The sequence below is a fragment of the Adiantum capillus-veneris genome, chromosome 1 (genome assembly GCF_014529385.1).
Source record: "Adiantum capillus-veneris isolate H3 chromosome 1, ASM1452938v2, whole genome shotgun sequence".
Taxonomy (NCBI): Eukaryota; Viridiplantae; Streptophyta; class Polypodiopsida; order Polypodiales; family Pteridaceae; genus Adiantum; species Adiantum capillus-veneris.
In genome coordinates, this window is record NC_140931.1 from 20,444,977 (window position 1) to 20,461,454 (window position 16,478).

Sequence of the window (16,478 nt, forward strand, 5' to 3'; positions counted from 1 at the left end):
CACGAAGCAAGCTAACCGGCGTCTCGAAGCCCTGTGAACGACAAAAACGGAGCCGCATTTCATGCACAACGTTACCTTGGGGCAAACGGCTCTATATGTGCGCAAGAAACCGGTGCCCTCTGCTTTGCTCGACTTCAACCGGAACACCACCGAGACATGTGCACATGCGCAGGCTCTCTCCCCCCCCCCCCTCTCTCTCTCTCTCTCTCATGGTGGCCAAGGCACTAGCGGCTGCGCCTCAGCAACGTGGAGGACGAGAGTCTCTCTCTGTGTGTCTCTCTCGCCTCGATGCGCATGCAGTGGTTTCTCTCTCTCTCTCTCTCTCTCTCTCTCTCTCTCTCTCTCTCTCTCTCTCTCTCTCTCTCTCTCCTGTGTGTGTGTGTGTGTGTGTGTGTGTGTGTGTGTGTGTGTGTGTGTGTCATAGGAGCTGGCCTGAACGCCGTCAATGGTGTTGTCTGGCATGGCTGTCGTCGCAACGACTGGAGTTGTGGCCGAGGATCGCACACGCTTGTCATGCCCTCAAACATCTGCAAAACTCATAAGTGGAATTTAGGCTGAGGTTACTATAACTACTATTATGCTATCATTTGTGTGAAAGGCCCTAGGTAGCAAAAGTTGGATGTACTCCCGGCCCCAATCTTTGGAGACCCGATCTTGCACCCCTACAGCAAATACCTCTCTAGAAGCTGCGAGAAAGTGGCTTGATAAAAATTGCTACCTAGGGGGCCTGCGAGCTCGAAACAGCAAGAACAAGGTGAGGAATCATGAGGGCTTGCCAATGGAAGGATTTGTGAAGGTGTTGTCAGGAAGTAGCAAGAGGGGGGTATTTCAATGTGTTTTTGGAGTTTAGTGGAAGCAATAAGTAAATGATGGAGAGGTCTGACCAAAATGAGAACTTAGTGCTTGTTGTTATGTCAGTGAAGGAATTTGTAGTCCAAATGTGGTCCAAAGTTAAATTGTAGATTGTTGTGCTGTGGGTCATATGTTGTGTCATGCTGTGTGTGGAGAGAAGGTAAGAAATAGCAAGATATTCAGGGGTTTGGTATTTAGCATTGATGTTGAAGTCACCGAGTAAAATGGTAGCGGTGTGTTGGAGGCAAGACGTGAGTATTGTGGTCAATGTTTGCAAGAGCAAGGGAAGTGGACTTGAGGGTCTGCGGTATAATGTTATTAGGGTTATTGGTGGACCATGAGGTGTACTGAGGAGTGCTTTAATGCATTCTATTTCATCCATGGAAATGATATTGTGGTGTTGTAGACGTATGTTTTTCTTTGATGTGAAGAGGGATACTCCCATAGGGCCAGTTGTTTGAGTGTGTGTGTAATCGTGTATGGCCACTTTGTTACCATGTTATAGCTTTGTTTCTTGGAGACAAAGAATGTGGGAAGCCATTAAATTATTATCATGGATAATAAGGTTGTTGTAGTGTTTCTTAAGGGAGACAACATTAAGAGATTGTATTATCAAGTGATTGTTGGGAAAAGAGTGGAGGTCAAGCTGTGAATGTTGCCAAGTGCATGTTTTTGAGGCGGTGTAGCTCATCTAGAACTGTTTGGTCTACTTTAATATGGGTAAAAGTTAATTCTATTAGGAGGTAAAGGTTGTTGGGATCTCTTATGCAGGAGAGAGCAGTGACACAAGACTGTGACTTCGAATGCTGGTTGGATCGAAAGCCAAGGTGTCTAGTGTCAAACCTTGTGCACGGTGTATGGTCCTAGCAGCTGCAGGTTGAATTGGGAATTTTGTTCTAGTAATAGTGCTTATGAAGTTTTTTCCTATTTGAAACTCACTTGTTATTTTTTGGATTGGTGTCCATTGTCTATCTATTGATGTAATGTATACTTGTTGGTTTTCTTATCTAGTTTTTTTGCCCTACTTTAGTGGTTTGAAAGTGAATCCAAATGGTTTATGTCATGGAGTTTTGTGTTACTGCTTTGAATATATCGTTGGCTCCATTGACTACGCCATCTAGAATGTCAATGTTTCCAGCACAAAGTTCTACAATTAGGCTTAGTTTTAAGTGAAGTTTTTTGTGAAGAACTGCTGTCAATTTTGGATCTATCGGTATTTGATAGTTTTGTTGCAATTTTTTGCTCTTGTGTCTTGTGCTTCAATAAATAGTGAGGTCCCTATGGTAGTGTTGAAAATATGTTGGTTGTGTAGGTCTTTATCTTTGTTCGCATAATAAAGGTGGGAGACCATGGTTGGATGAAGTACTGTGCGCATGTAATGTGTATTGAGGTACAAAATGTCTTCATTGGTGTGTTTTGAAACGCGTATCATGTTGAGTATGTCGATGAATGTCTAGTTAGTTTGTCTCATGGTGCTTGTTAACTCATAGCACTTTATGCGGTCATGCTAGAAAGAGGGTGAGATAGCTTCGAGCATTTGAGGTTTTTTGGAGAAAATCCAAGAGTCACGTACTCGACTAGCTTGGCAAAGATCGTCGCAGAAGACAACATCAACACCACCGAATGGAAGGTCATAGTTGTTTTTTATTGCACACAGGCGAGAGTCTGCCATAGCGAAGACGTTGGTTCCAATCAAGGAGACTTCATTGAAAACGGCTAGCTGCAGGTCTTGATAAAGCAGCGGCGATTCATTCAGCTTCTCAGGCGATAGATAAGTGTTAGATGATGTGAGCAGTGGCAAGTGGAGGGCCGAGTGAATAGTGGTTCCACTAATGTTGAAAGCAGCTTTGCCCGTGTATGCCATTAGCAAAGCTTTTGTTGTTGTTGGGATGGAATGTGATCTGTGGTTATAGAAACGTAGAAGTCCTTGGACAATCAAAAGGAGGGTGAAAGTTTTTCATGTGCCTGCGCCTCCAGTCAGAAAAATATGGATTGGTTCGGCGGAAAATATATGTTTTTTTAGCATAATATCATCGAATATTAGCCTTTGTTGGGTGTTAAGCAGTAGAATGCTCTTGTAATACGTATCGTTTGGCTGCAACATTATTTTTATGGTTGATATAGTGTGTGTATGCAGCTGGTGGTGTTGGATATTTAGGTCTTGTGTGATGTCAACAAGAATATGGGAGGAAATATTAGATAGTGTTGTAGATGTAGAAGGTGAACTGGTGCCTAATCAGTTGGTGTTAAGGTTGTCTTTCAGTATTGTGGTTTTGTTATATTTAGATTCATCTGTATCAATTATAAGTTTATTTTGATTGTATACATCTTTCCATGTGCGTCCATTTGTTAGATGTTGAGTTTCATTATTTATCCATGGTAGAAATAGAAGACATTGTTCTCTATAATAATTATATGGATTCTTTGCGGCATTATATTTGACATATCGTATAACTTTTTGGTTTGGTACGTTTTTTGTATGTGTTGCTTGTTGTATTGTATGTGGAGGAAAATTATGCCATTGATATGGCATTGAGCTGGGCAGGACGTGTACAGTATTTGTCTATGCTTGTCTCGTAAAAGATTTCTGTGCTAGTCGGGTCTATGTTTTGCAAGAGGTGTTTTCGCTTGAAAAACATTGTTCTCTCGTGGGAAGGGTTTGTGTTTATGAACATAAATTCTCGAGTTGCGTTGTAGTGAGGTAAGGAAAGTGCAATATATACTACTTGTTGTGAGCTTATTTGCTGTGTGTTTAGTATTGTGTTTCCTATTTTTCGAAGTCTATCAAATGTAGTTGCATTGTTTTCAATGCAAGAGTCAAATTGTTCTTTGATTGCTTTGATGATGAGTGTGTTATCAAATTTTGTTATATATGAGGTACAATAGGTAATTGCTCCGTGTGCATTTAAAATGTATAGTATATCTGAATTCGCATCCTTTAGCTTTGAAATGGTTGGATTGAAATTATTTGTGTAAATATCTTTGATATTTGTTTTCAACAAAAGTGTTGGGCATGAGATTGTGGATGATATAGCTTCTATGTAATCCTCAAATCGAAGGTCCATAGATAGGAGCCACTGTTCGAATGTAATATTTGCTTTATAATCTAGTAATAGTAGATTATCTTTGATTTGTTTGTGTTTCTTTCTTTTGTATTGGATATTGTTATGTGGAGAATGGTAGGGTTCTAAAATCATAGTGAAAGGCATCGGGTAGCGAGGAAAGTCAAAGCGGCATCCCTTGCATTTTCTGAAGCAAGGCTTTCTATGCTTGTGTTTTTGAATTTCTTGTAAATCTACAAGAAGAAGCATGGAGTCAGTTGTTATGTACTTATCAATGAAATCCACAACATCTTCGTTGGGATCTTTTCCATTCATAGGAGCATTTTCTATCCATAGTAGCCCATGATCATGCTGGCTACCTCGGCTCTGAAACTCGGTTACAAAAAAGTAATCTTTGAGTTTTCCTAATATGGTTATATCCTTGGCTAGCAATTTTTCATCCCGTTAAACCGGTTCAAGTAAAAGCGGGCTTTTGTTTACAGGGTCGGCTCGGACCAAATCTTGTATGTATGAAGCTTCTGTTTGTGTGCTTGCACGCATGATGGGGTTGAGCTTAGTAAGTGCTCTAATCATTATTCATCTTTGAAAATACTCAAAGGACTATTTCCCTTGGTAGGAGCTACAAAGAAGATTTTGTCGTTGTGATCCACTACTTGTTGTGATGACTCAATTCCATGGAGCATGACATCTGTAGCTAGATCATCTTCTTCTGATGGTTGATTGTTGTCGGCAAGATCATCAAGCAAAGGACAATAAAGACTATTGTGATCCACTACTTGTTGTGATGACTCAATTCCATGGAGCATGACATCTGTAGCTAGATCATCTTCTTCTGATGGTTGATTGTTGTCGGCAAGATCATCAGGCAAAGGACAATAAAGACTATGGAAATAGCTTAGCCACTCGCTGTTCAGAGTAATTTTTTCATTCTTGTATAAAGATGTTTGCAATAGTTGAGCAATGGCTTTCATTGTAAGCAATGGCCGAACAACCCCGAAAAGGTAGCAATGATTGTACTGTAGATGACGCTTAATACCCACTAGTATCGAAACTTCATCATGAATTAATAAACCTTGGAAATATTTGTTTTGTTTTCTCCAAGGATGCCAAAACATTAACAACGCTACCTCGCAACCCAAATTGACCATCGTATGTAAGCTCCCTAATTTTGGCGAAGGTAGCCTAGAACTTACAAGGCAGCTTTCTAAATGATTTAGCTTCTCTACTGTAGCCAAGGGGAGGTTAAATCCTATGGAATTCAATTGGGTGAGGAGTGCACCATGTTCTTTCCTTTTACGGTCGCGTGAAGTGCAAACATAGTTTTCGTGTATCTCATTGTTTCTAGACCTCCCAAGTGCCGACCTACGCCCTTTTCGAGCTAATTGCGAAAAAAACATTAAACGTCCACATTGATAACATCGATATATAGGAACATTGTTCGTTGTTTCTATGTATAGTTATATAGATTTTTTTGGTGGGGAAGCTTGTTGAATGTTTATGTTGAAGAGAGCTGTGGGGTTTTTTTTTTTAGTTTTTTAATTTTTTCTGTTATTGCACCTATTTCTTGAATGGTTCTATCACCTAAGCAAGGAAATTGCCTCGCGATGGAGACAGGGAGTTCATTCGGTTGCTGGAGAATCAAAGCTTTCAATGATTGTGTCTCATTTTTGTCCCAGGTACGAGGCTTGCGTTTGTGTGAGCGTCGGTTGTCCCCCAAGTAAAAAAAAATAGGTAACCACTTCTATCGACAATGATGATTTTGTGCAATGCCGTTGGATCCGCTCCACTATTGAATGTTGTGTTTTTGAGTGAAGTTATTGGCACATCGTAAATATGGACATCACATGCAATACTAAATCTAAAGGAGAACACATGGATAATATCAAGCGCAATACCAATAGATGATGCATGGCTATTTAATACTTTGGTCAAAATGGAGGAATCATGTCTACTGGAAGCCAAATGCGCTAGAGAAGGTGTGATAATTGGCGTTTGCTCCAATGATACTCTCACTGCGTCTATCATGATGTTGGTGATTTTTTTTAATGAAGACGGTGACTTTATTATTTTATTGAGCACAAGGAAAACATTATTATTCTCTGGGTGATTAGCAAGGAAAGCACTATCAATATCATTTTGAATGAGTTGTTCAAAAGATGCATTATGTTTGGTTGAGGAACCCATGTATGTACAGTTTTCCCCCCCCTTGGGCTATGGGATGGAAGGAAGACAAGTAAATGAAACACGCACACACTGTGAGAGAGAGAGAGAGAGAGAGAGAGAGAGAGAGAGAGAAATAGAGATGGAAATTTACAAGATGAGCAACGGATGAAAGCAATATAATACAAGAGTATTTTTTTGTGTGGAGGTGATGGAGCTTCAATGTTGTAGAGGAGCGCTACTTTGTCTCTTCGACAAAAGATGTGATGAGGCCTAACTTGTTGACGGTGAATTTGCCAGTTCGAACAAGGGAGGCTAGTAGCTCACGTGCATCCAGCACATCAGAAGCATATAAGTCAACAAAGTTTTTGTCAAGATGCAATACTTTGTCGACTATGTCACCCGCTAAGGAAACATCAATCGGGGAAGCTTTGTTGGCCAAAATCTTTCCTTCAAGCTTGGGCACCAAAACAATAGTTGTAGATTTTGAGCAAATAGAGCAAAAGTCTGCCTCTTGTTGATGAATCTTAGTAGATTTGCATTGACCGCAAAAACGTTCCACCAAATTTGAGTTCACATTCACAAAGTGCAGTGTGCCAGTCACCTATGTGTAGGCACCTGACGAGTTAGAGCTTTCTTGAGTTATTACGGTGAAAAAGGAAAAGAAAGATCAATACTTACTTTTTAATTGTGACCAACATCAAGAATATGGGCCTTATATGCTTCCTTCACCAAACGATACTTGAGATGAGGACTTTTGATGTGTGCTAGGATAGTAATATCCAAGATTGAGAGTGTATTGCTCCGACCTGTGAAGGAACCTATGTTTCGTGCAACAAACATAGGATGCACATCGGTCTCGAGAGCACGAAAAATAGCATGGTAATCGTCTTTGCGTGCATTCACAAAGCTAAGTTGTGACGGCAAGAGAGGGAAAATATTAGAAATCTGCAAATCTATAGAAGGGTGAAGATAAGTAAGCCTTACAATGGCATGATCCTTAGCTGCTGCTATCCATCTGCACCAACAAGATCCCCTTGGGAAAGACCAACATTTGAAGTGCTAGCATGGCCCTGTATAACAACAACAAAAGCTACAGTTCCAAAGTGTGTATGGGTGCCTTGTGCATGCAAGGACTGTGCCTCATCCAAAAATTGACGTACTTTTCTCTCTTGGTAGAACCTAAGGCTGACTTCAAAAGGCTTCGTCTTTTCTACAACCGTGGAAGCGTTGAAGAATATTACATAAGGAGATGTGCAACTATCTGACTTAGTTTTTTTTTTTTACAGTTACATTCTCAATGTGGACAAAGTCTCCTATAGTAAGGGTGTCAATGAATTGCTCAATAAATTGATCGCTAACAGCACAAGTGATGGTGTCAGTGTTGAGTGGGTCAACTAAGTCTGCCTTAAGGTAACGCATATACTTAACAACTTATGGACTTTGTTTGTAGGTTCCATATCGGTTGAGTATGCACCCCTCGAATGCGAAACGAGGGCAAGTTTCAGTGATGTCAACAATGCGTAATAGAGGGATCTTAGTGGGAATATAAGGCACAAGAGAAGATGAACCAGTGGGAATTACATTCTCATGGCAACACTCAGTAGCAATATTTCCATCTAGTTTGGCACCCTCCGCGATGCTCTCTTTTTTTGCAGCTGTAGGTGGTGGTCCCCCCAATAAAGGTTTGGCTGCCACAACAAAAAACAAAACTTGTAAGGGTTGGGCACAATAGTAGAATATCTATGCGGTGCAAGCAAGCCTTACTTAGTTCCATTGTCGCCTCGCACATCTTGAAAAGTATGTGCTATTGCACCACTTTGATCCACACACTTAAGGAATTTGGACCCAACGCCAAGAGAAGAAGAAACATCAACCTTAGGCAAGCTCGAAGCGCTCCTTGTGCGAAGTGGAGACACATGATCAAGAATGAGGCTACTATCGGTTCCCAAAAATGATGCAACTGTATCACGGTGCACTATCTTGTATAACTCTGTAAAAACAGAAAGAAAAATCGCATTATTGCCAAGCGTACATCAAGCATTTTCTATAAGTTAGCAAGCTATTAAGTCACCATTTTCAAACTTCATCGAGCGAACATCACTAGGTTCATCGCACATGGGTTTGATATTGTCATCGTAGCCATCGTAATGTCCATCAAGTGGATTTTGCGAGAAGGAAGAGGTAGCCATATTAAGAGAGGATGGTAAATAATGTTCACACATTTATTACTTGATGTGTTCAAAAGAAGCAAAGGGTAAAGAACATCCTTTAGCTAAAAGATAAATAAGTCCATAGAAACAATACTTGACACGGTCACAAGGATCTTAGCATCAATAATGGAGAGGGATGTTTTTGAACTAATTCTTGAAGCAGCAAGACCACTTAAGTACTACAACCTCCCTTCCCTTTCTCAACGTTCACTAAGTCTTAAAGCTAACCTACTATCATATCTATTAAATGGATTTGACACATTTAGACACATGCAAGAGGTAACATTAAATTCAAAGGGATTAATGAACTAGTGGACAAGTGTGTGTTGGTGGTCTAGGGTTCCCACCATGCTCATGCGTTGAACACCATAGAAACAGCGAATGGACGAGCCTCAAATTTCCTTTTGACAAACTCAATGAAAAGAAATTTACATGCTCGAGGAAATGATTTTTCCCAAGCACTTGGAGGGGAAAGGATTTCCAAAAACCAGTGCTCGTGGTAAATTGTGTTTCGTCTTAATAGCGTGCCGGTTTCAATCTCAAAAATACCGGTAGAGGGCACGATAGTGTTTGGAAAAAAGTTTTTTTTCAAAAATACAAAAATTCCTTTCCTTGGATTTGTGGAAATTTTTGAGAATCAAGTTAATTTTTTTGGTCTATACACTATTTTTCTCTATTTTGAACCGGAAGTTTTCCCATCTTGACAGTATGCCAATTTCAATTTCAAAAGTGCCGATTGAGCGTTTTTGGGAAAAAACGCTTTTCCAAACATAGAAAATTCCTTCCCTTGGATTTGCCAAGAGGAAATTTTTGAAAATCAAGTTAATTTTTTGGGCTTTTACACTTTTTTTTGAATATTCGGAGTGGAATGTTTCCCTCTCCTTGGCGTTAGTCTTGAACCGGTTCGAATTATGAAAATGCCGATCGAATGCAAGGGGAAAAGGAGAATTTTCATCCCAAAGCAGAGAAAAGTAGGGTAAAAACCTAAAAAAGGCCGTGATTTTTTAAAAATCTCCTCTAGGGATACTCAAGGAAATAAAATTTGCACGCTTGAAAAAACGATTTTTCTCGACCATTGGGAAGGAAGGAATTTCGGAAAATACAAACAGTTTCGATGCAAGGGGAAAAGGAAAAATTCCAACCCAAAGTAGAGGAGAATAGTGTAAAAACGCTAAAAAGTAACGTAACTTTTGAAAATTTCCTCTTGGCAAATTCAAGCAAAGGAATTTCGTATACATGAAAAAATGCTTTTTCTCGAACACTGCTATTATTATAGCTTGTGTATGACAACGGTGTCGAAGGTGACGTCGTGCTGCCTGCGGTGCGAAGCAGGGCTCAACTTTCAAGTCGTGACGCAGTCTCGCAGAGGAGAGGATTTTTCTCACGCCATGACCAGTGTGCGGGGAAAATGGTCTCAGCTTAATTTTGTGCTGTTTTCAATGGCAAAAATGCCGGTTTAGGGCAAGGAAAATAGGAGAAATTCTGCCTCTAAATAGAGAAAAATAGTTTAAAAACCTAAAAAAGGTTACCTTATTTTCTAAAATTTCCTCTTGGCAAATTCAAGGAAGGGATTTTATATGTTTTGAAAAAGGATTTTCCCCTTACACTAGGCATGACGCAAAAATAGTGTAAAAACCTGGGAAATATATGTGCTTTTCTAAAATTTCCTTTTGCCAAATTGAATAAAAGGAATTCTGTACGTTCGAAAAAATTGATTTTTCCCAAACACTGCCACAGTGCTCGAAAAAAACTTTTTTCCAAAAATTTGGCAAATATGTAAACAACAGAGGTAAATTGTGAGTGCATCCATTGGATTGGACGGTGGAGCAAGTATATGTCCAACCTCTCCAATTTTCGGCAATATTGTGTCTCAACGCAATATCGTGTCGTTTTGAATCTAAAAAATGCCAATTGAGGGCACGGGAAAAAGGAGAAATGTTGCCCTAGAATAGACAAAAAGTAGTGTTGAAATTTTAAAAAGTAGCCTAATTTTTTGAAATTTCCTCTCCAATCTTCGGGAAAAATGTGTCTCGTCTTAATATCGTGTCATTTTTAATTTAAAAAGTGTCGGTTGAGGGCACGGAAAAAGGAAAAATGCCGCCCCAAAATAGACAAAAATAGTGTAAAAATTTAAAAAAATAGCCTAATTTTTTTAAGTTTCCTCTTGAAATAAACACGGAAAGGGATTTTTTATGTTCGGAAAAATGATTTTTCCACTATCTTGGTACCATAGCCTCTCTCTCTCTCTCTCTCTCTCTCTCTCTCTCTCTCTCTCTCTCATGCGATCGACAATTCGAGGGTCTGCCATCGTCTACAAGAGGAAGTTAAGATACACAACATTCTCATGAAGCAGAGAGCTCGCAGGATGGCAGTGGGCAGGAGCCTCAACATTGCCGAGCAGTATTCGGGGAAAATGTGTCTCGACTTAACATCGTACCGTTTTCAATTTCAAAAATGCCGGTTGAGGGCAAGGGGAAAGGGAGAAATTCCGCTCCACAATAGAGTAAAATAATGTAAAAACCCGAAAAAATAAACTTAATGCTCCAAAATTTCTTCTTGGCAAATCCAAGGAAAGGAACTTTAAACGTTTGGAAAACTCCAAGGCTGTTAATACATGAGCTGGACTGACCGCCGTTTGTACATAGATGGAAATCGTGAGATGCACAACATCATGCAGTAGCGCAGAAGATTGCAGGCGATGGAGTCCACAGGGCACGTGCCCGCCAAATAGATGGATGCCTGCAAGAATACGCAAAGTCACAATCAAGGTTCGTATAATGTGTTCATCGTGAACTGGGATTCGGAGTCCGGACAACAGAGAACGTGAGCGCCTAATTAACTAAGGAAAACAATCACCGCACACGGCAACAACCCCTGCATCATCTTTATCACAGAAGCTCAATCATGCGCAACTTGCAAGCATCGCGCAGTCAAATGCTGGGGCAGCCTTCATCACGCTGTTTCTGAGAGATTAAATGTAGAGAGCGACAGAGTAGGCTAGAATTAGCTAGCTGTATAGTGTAGAGTAGCATATGAGCTTATTACCGTACAAATGAGGTACAACAAGTATGGCTGCATTTAGTGAAGTGCAGGAAAGTCAAGACGTTTCGAGACGGTCTTCTGCTTGCACAAAACGTGAGGTGATGCAACAGGCAAAGACATGTCGGGTTGGCACACGAACTTCTACGTCCTTCAAGGTGCAGTCGTGCGAAATACTGCCTTGAGCCATCGACTCTTAGTCCGGACTCCGGGTTCACCTGTAGCGACCTACTCTCGCATGCCTTCTCCCAAAGGCCAAAAATACACTGGCCGTCCACGTGGATGCCATCAATTAAAGTAGGCCGAAGCTAACCCAATACTAGGGCCTTTTTAGCAGGCCAAAAAGGCACTACTAGAAACGAGCTTGCATGGGTTTGACAACTCGCCTCAGGCCCGCCCTCGCACGCACACTGCCCAGCTTTGTCCTCAAAACATGTGCATGCCTTGCAGTGTGTGTGCCCCTACTTGCAGTTAAACACTTGCATGTCGCCTATATTCTCTCAGCTCAGATCATGCAACCCACCTGACGACCGCTCAACCCTGCTCTTGCTATGCCATTCTTTGGGATCTTTGTTAATTATGCACACCTCTCTCTCTCTCTCTCTCTCTCTCTCTCTCTAAACTTGCTTTGAGTACACATCCTTTTCTACTGTTTTAAATTTAGAAGTCCAGTAAAACTTACCCTCTCCATTGTCTATTGTCTAAAAATCAGAGGAATACATGAAGTGGCAACATTCACTTGGAAGTAAAATTACAAATATTCCCTTCTGAACCATAAACAAGGGGCTCAAGTCCGATGACCTTCCATAAAAGCTTGGATCTCGTGCCCTGTTTATGCAGCACGGCAATGCCACCCTTTTCTCCAATCCTTTACAACCAAAGCAAGAAAGAATAGCAGGCAGATCCTTGTAATCAGGAACAATTGAGCAATTTCTTTACATTTGCAGATGTACAAGAAGGCATATATAGAGACTTTTGACAAAAACTATACTTGTGATTCAATGGAATCATGAGGAGTAGAAAGAGGAGGGCCAGTAACAACAACAACATTGGGAGTAAGCAGACCCTTTGGTTTGGGAGTGGAAATGTCCACCACCTTAGAGGATACAGGCACCTCCTGCACTAGCGTGGAATCATACTGTTGCACTACCAACACAGAGCAGTGCACCTCGGTAAAGGGTGCTGTTGTCAACGCTCCACCCACAGGCCCGAGTTCAGGATACTCCATTTGCAGCCCACCGCGACCTGTAAACAGCCGGCCTCGTCTTCTCCCTCTTCCGACAATCACCAAACTCCATCCCTCCACTCTGCCTACCGCCAATGCCGCCTCCAGAGGCTCTGAGACCTCCTTTTCTTCATAAGTTATAGACAATGGATTGTCCTCACCAGCCTTCGCTACCGCCGTCTCCCTCGCCAATGCCAAGCATTCCTCATCCAACTGGCTCTCCACCTCCCAATCCACATCATGTGCCATACCCATAAATGCCTCTAGGCCTCCAGAGAACTTTGAACTTAAAGATAGTCTGTTGATCCCGCTGCCTTCCTTTGCCAATGTCTGTGATGATTGCGGTGTTATTGTCAAACGTTCCTCCAGCGGATCTGTGTAAACAAATCTGAACACAGTGAGCCTCACTCCTGGGTGCTCGGCCACACGATAACCAAAAGCAAGAGCTTCTCGGTCGTCAGGGCCACCATAGAAGAGAACAGCAACATTTTGGTTCACACTACTAGAAGAATACGTGGTCATGCCAATGCCACGGTCCACAAGAATGCCAACAGAGCATGGCGCATGCTGTAGGACTTTCTGAGTAACATGGCGAAGTCCAGAACTGTGTCCTTCCCAAACTCCACCACTCATGGGGCGGACATGCTTATGGAAAGGAAGAATGATGACACAGGCACGCTTATCTTCAGCAGTCATACATATGTCTTCATGCATGTCATCAAACCGAGAAATTGCAGTCATGGGCCTCACATTAACCTTGCTAAGCCGACCAAACGCTTCGAAGGCCACCACAATGTTATTATCATCACCAAGGCGTTGATTGTCCCAGAAAGGACGCCCTTCTCGCCGCACTCTTTGGACTCGCATGATAGAGGATGGCCGCTCTGATAGTTGCAGCAAGTGCAGAATGTACATATGTAGAGTTCGCCGCCTTGTACCCCGTATGGCCTCTACCAGGTTGATTATGGCATGGACGTTTGGCATCCCATGCACACATGCCAGCAGGCGCAGCTCGGATTCTGCCACCTTCTCAATCGGCGCATAAAGTGTTCGGCGAGTGTAGGGAACTGGGTTTCTTGCAGGCTTGTAGAGCCACATGACCATTGGGGTGGTGATAAAGGTGGTGAAAAGAGCCATGAGAACCATGATTGCAAAAGTTTCATCATTTAGGACCTGCAAAGCAAAGTGGAAATTTTGTTTGTGAGGTTTTTCAGTGTTGGTAACCAATCCAAGCATGATACAACTATGCTTGGCACTCAGCAAATGGGATGCATGTGGGACAGCCATGACGTTACCTTTCTGTCTTTGCCAATGTTGAGAACAATAAGCTCCACCAGCCCTTTTGTGTTCATTAGAAAGCCCAAGGCAAGAGACTTCCTCAAACTCATCTTGCTCAAATATGCCACCAGAAACGTTCCGATGATCTTGCCTCCACAAGCTGTAGCAATCACCAGGACAAGAAGACCAGCAGCCTGGGCACCATGAATAGCTCCAATGTTGGTCTTGAGACCACTAACAGCAAAGTAAAGAGGAAGCAATAAAATGGTGACCAGATCCTCAATCTTTTCAATAAGGAGCCCTGCAAAGGGCCCCTGCTTTGGAATCACAAGACCGAATACAAATGCCCCAAATATGGAATGTATGCCAATGGCATCTGTCACAAATCCAGAGGCAAGCACCGCTGCCAGTGTCAATGCCACATACATTTCGTTCACAGGCTCATTTTCAATAGCTTGCCTTGCTATTTTGGCCATCATTGGCTTCACTGCGATGAACATGAATGCTACAAAAGCTACACCACATAATAGCACCCACAAAGCTATCAAGGGGCTCCTGCCTGAACCTGACAATGCCACGGCTAATGCTAGCAGTACCCATGCAACGACATCATTTACGGCTGCTGCCGACATTGCCATCTGCCCCACATCAGTCGTTAAGAGCCTTCTCTCAGCAAGAATTCTGGCAAGTACCGGAAAAGCTGTTATCGACAAAGCTACACCCATGAAAACAAGAAAAGGAGTGAACTTCGAGTCACTGGAGATTGTGTTGTGTAGGACAATTGAGACACCAACACCTGCAACAAAAGGAAGTGTGATTCCCGCTGCTGCGATGGACAAGGCGTGCTTGCCTGTCCTCTTGAGAGCAGCAAGGTCAAGCTCTAAGCCAACCAAGAACAAGAAAAAGAGGAGACCCAGATCGGCCACTGTTTCCAAAAGTGTGAAGCTCTGTTTGGGGAATATCCTTTGACTGTAGCTTGTGATTCTCCCGAGTGCTGAAGGGCCGAGAAGGACTCCTCCCTGCAGGAAACCAGGAAAATAAAATCACTTGAATGCATGCCTGCATTACTAATGCACCCAGACAGCTTCCTTTACATTGAGGGGCATGAGAAATCAGCAATGCAAAGAGTCATATGCATGTGGCACAGCTTCGAAAAGATGGCCCTCTTCAGGTCCCCAATATTCTCAATGCAACTTCCTCCTAATTAGGATGACCTTAATGCTAAAAAGCAAGTCCTAAGAAAATTATGCCTTGAATGTGGGAATGGATTCTACAGATAAAACTATATTTACAAAAGGCTAGTGCTGAAGAGTAGATGCTTCCAACTTGAGCCATGCACGTCTTCTTCTCGTTAAAAAGTATTGTACTGTTAACAAAATGGTGGATCAAAACTCTGCAAAATTATCAAAAGACATAAGCCCCATACGCAGACTTCTTCCAGACTCAGAAGGTATTTCTGTCAAAATCCATCATAATATAGCCAGAGGTTACTACTCCCTGCTATAATACATTGAATAAATTGGCCTGAAGAAATAAGAGGGGATTTGCAGGCGCTAGTGCCCTACGTGGCACTAGCAGGCGCCGTTGATTTTTAAGCGCCGTTGATCTTAAAAATGCAGAGCTTTTTAATGGCAATGGCTGCTGCCGCAGCAGAGCTTGAAATTTATCATCGTCCAGAGGAGCATTTCATGGCCGCATCCATGCCTTTTACTCTAGCAGATCGATACTCTTGCTTGCATGCACATTCAGTCTTTCTGACTGATTTTTTCACAGCCAACACTTACTGGATTCATAGAATCAATGGACCCCCTCATGATGCCACAACAAGAAGCAAAAACAAGCCTCAAAATGTGTGCGCGTGCGGCGTGTGTGTGTGTGTGTGTGTGTGTGTGTGTGTGAGAGAGAGAGAGAGAGAGAGAGAGAGAGAGAGAGAGAGAACCATGAACTTCATGAAGTCAGTAAAAGAGCACTCACAATGATTTCTGCGATGACACGAGGCTGCTTCAGGGGCTTGAGGAGAACGGCAAGTGCACGCGTCACAAAGAGGACCACACAGATCTGGAGGATGAGCAAGGGCAACGCAAAATCGACCGGGTTGTCACCTTGCCACACTCCATTGGAGGTAGCCGCCATCGCTTTGGGGCAAGTCGAGTTCTCAGCGGTGCCGCTCGCCATGGCTGAGCTTTACGGGATCAAAGTTACAGGAAAACCAAACACATAAAGACGAAGATGAAGAAGAAGACGGCGCTCAGCAGAGCGAGGAGGGGCAAGAGGATCAGAAGAAGAGAGAGTGATAGAGAGGAAATAGAAGGTTGGGTGGTGCGAACATGATCATCAGTTCAAAAATGACGCATTTTCTTGCGCTTATGAAAGAGAAGTTAGCATTAGTGTACTGTCTTTTTGCTATTTTGGATACGTGTTAGTAGTTACATAGAAATGCAAAGCACATCTTAAAAATGCGCATATGGCCTATGGTGTTCAATAAAAATCAATCAGACTAATTTTGAAAAATTCTCCTTTAGAACTTTTAATGATAATAAGAATTTGGACGGTTTGGACCCATGAAAGGACCACCCGTGCACGCCATGGCTTCAAAAAAATTAGAAACAAAAGCGTATGTCCTTTACATTTCAGAAAATGGCGTAATAG

At 42.1% G+C, this 16,478-nt stretch overlaps 1 protein-coding gene across 1 annotated transcript; it reads right to left on the bottom strand.

Moving 5' to 3' along the window:
• Positions 1 to 11,991: 11,991 nt before the first annotated feature.
• On the bottom strand, positions 11,992 to 16,223 carry LOC147464398 (cation/H(+) antiporter 19-like). The gene is made up of 3 exons (XM_086514629.1): positions 15,804 to 16,223; positions 13,847 to 14,848; positions 11,992 to 13,724 (listed from the first exon to the last, which is right to left on the bottom strand). The coding sequence occupies exons 1-3, from the start codon at positions 16,002 to 16,004 to the stop codon at positions 12,312 to 12,314; spliced, it is 2,616 nt and encodes an 871-aa protein (XP_086370755.1). The 5' UTR covers positions 16,005 to 16,223; the 3' UTR covers positions 11,992 to 12,311.
• Positions 16,224 to 16,478: the final 255 nt, after the last annotated feature.

Excerpts from the sequence above, each read along its gene's own strand:
- LOC147464398 (XM_086514629.1), bottom strand. The coding sequence starts at position 16,004 with ATGGCGAGCGGCACCGCTGAGAACTCGACTTGCCCCAAAGCGATGGCG. Across the intron at positions 14,849-15,803 it reads GTGTCATCGCAGAAATCATT|GGAGGAGTCCTTCTCGGCCC; the intron begins GTGAGTGCTCTT and ends GGTTTCCTGCAG. Across the intron at positions 13,725-13,846 it reads ACATTGGCAAAGACAGAAAG|GTCCTAAATGATGAAACTTT; the intron begins GTAACGTCATGG and ends TTTGCTTTGCAG.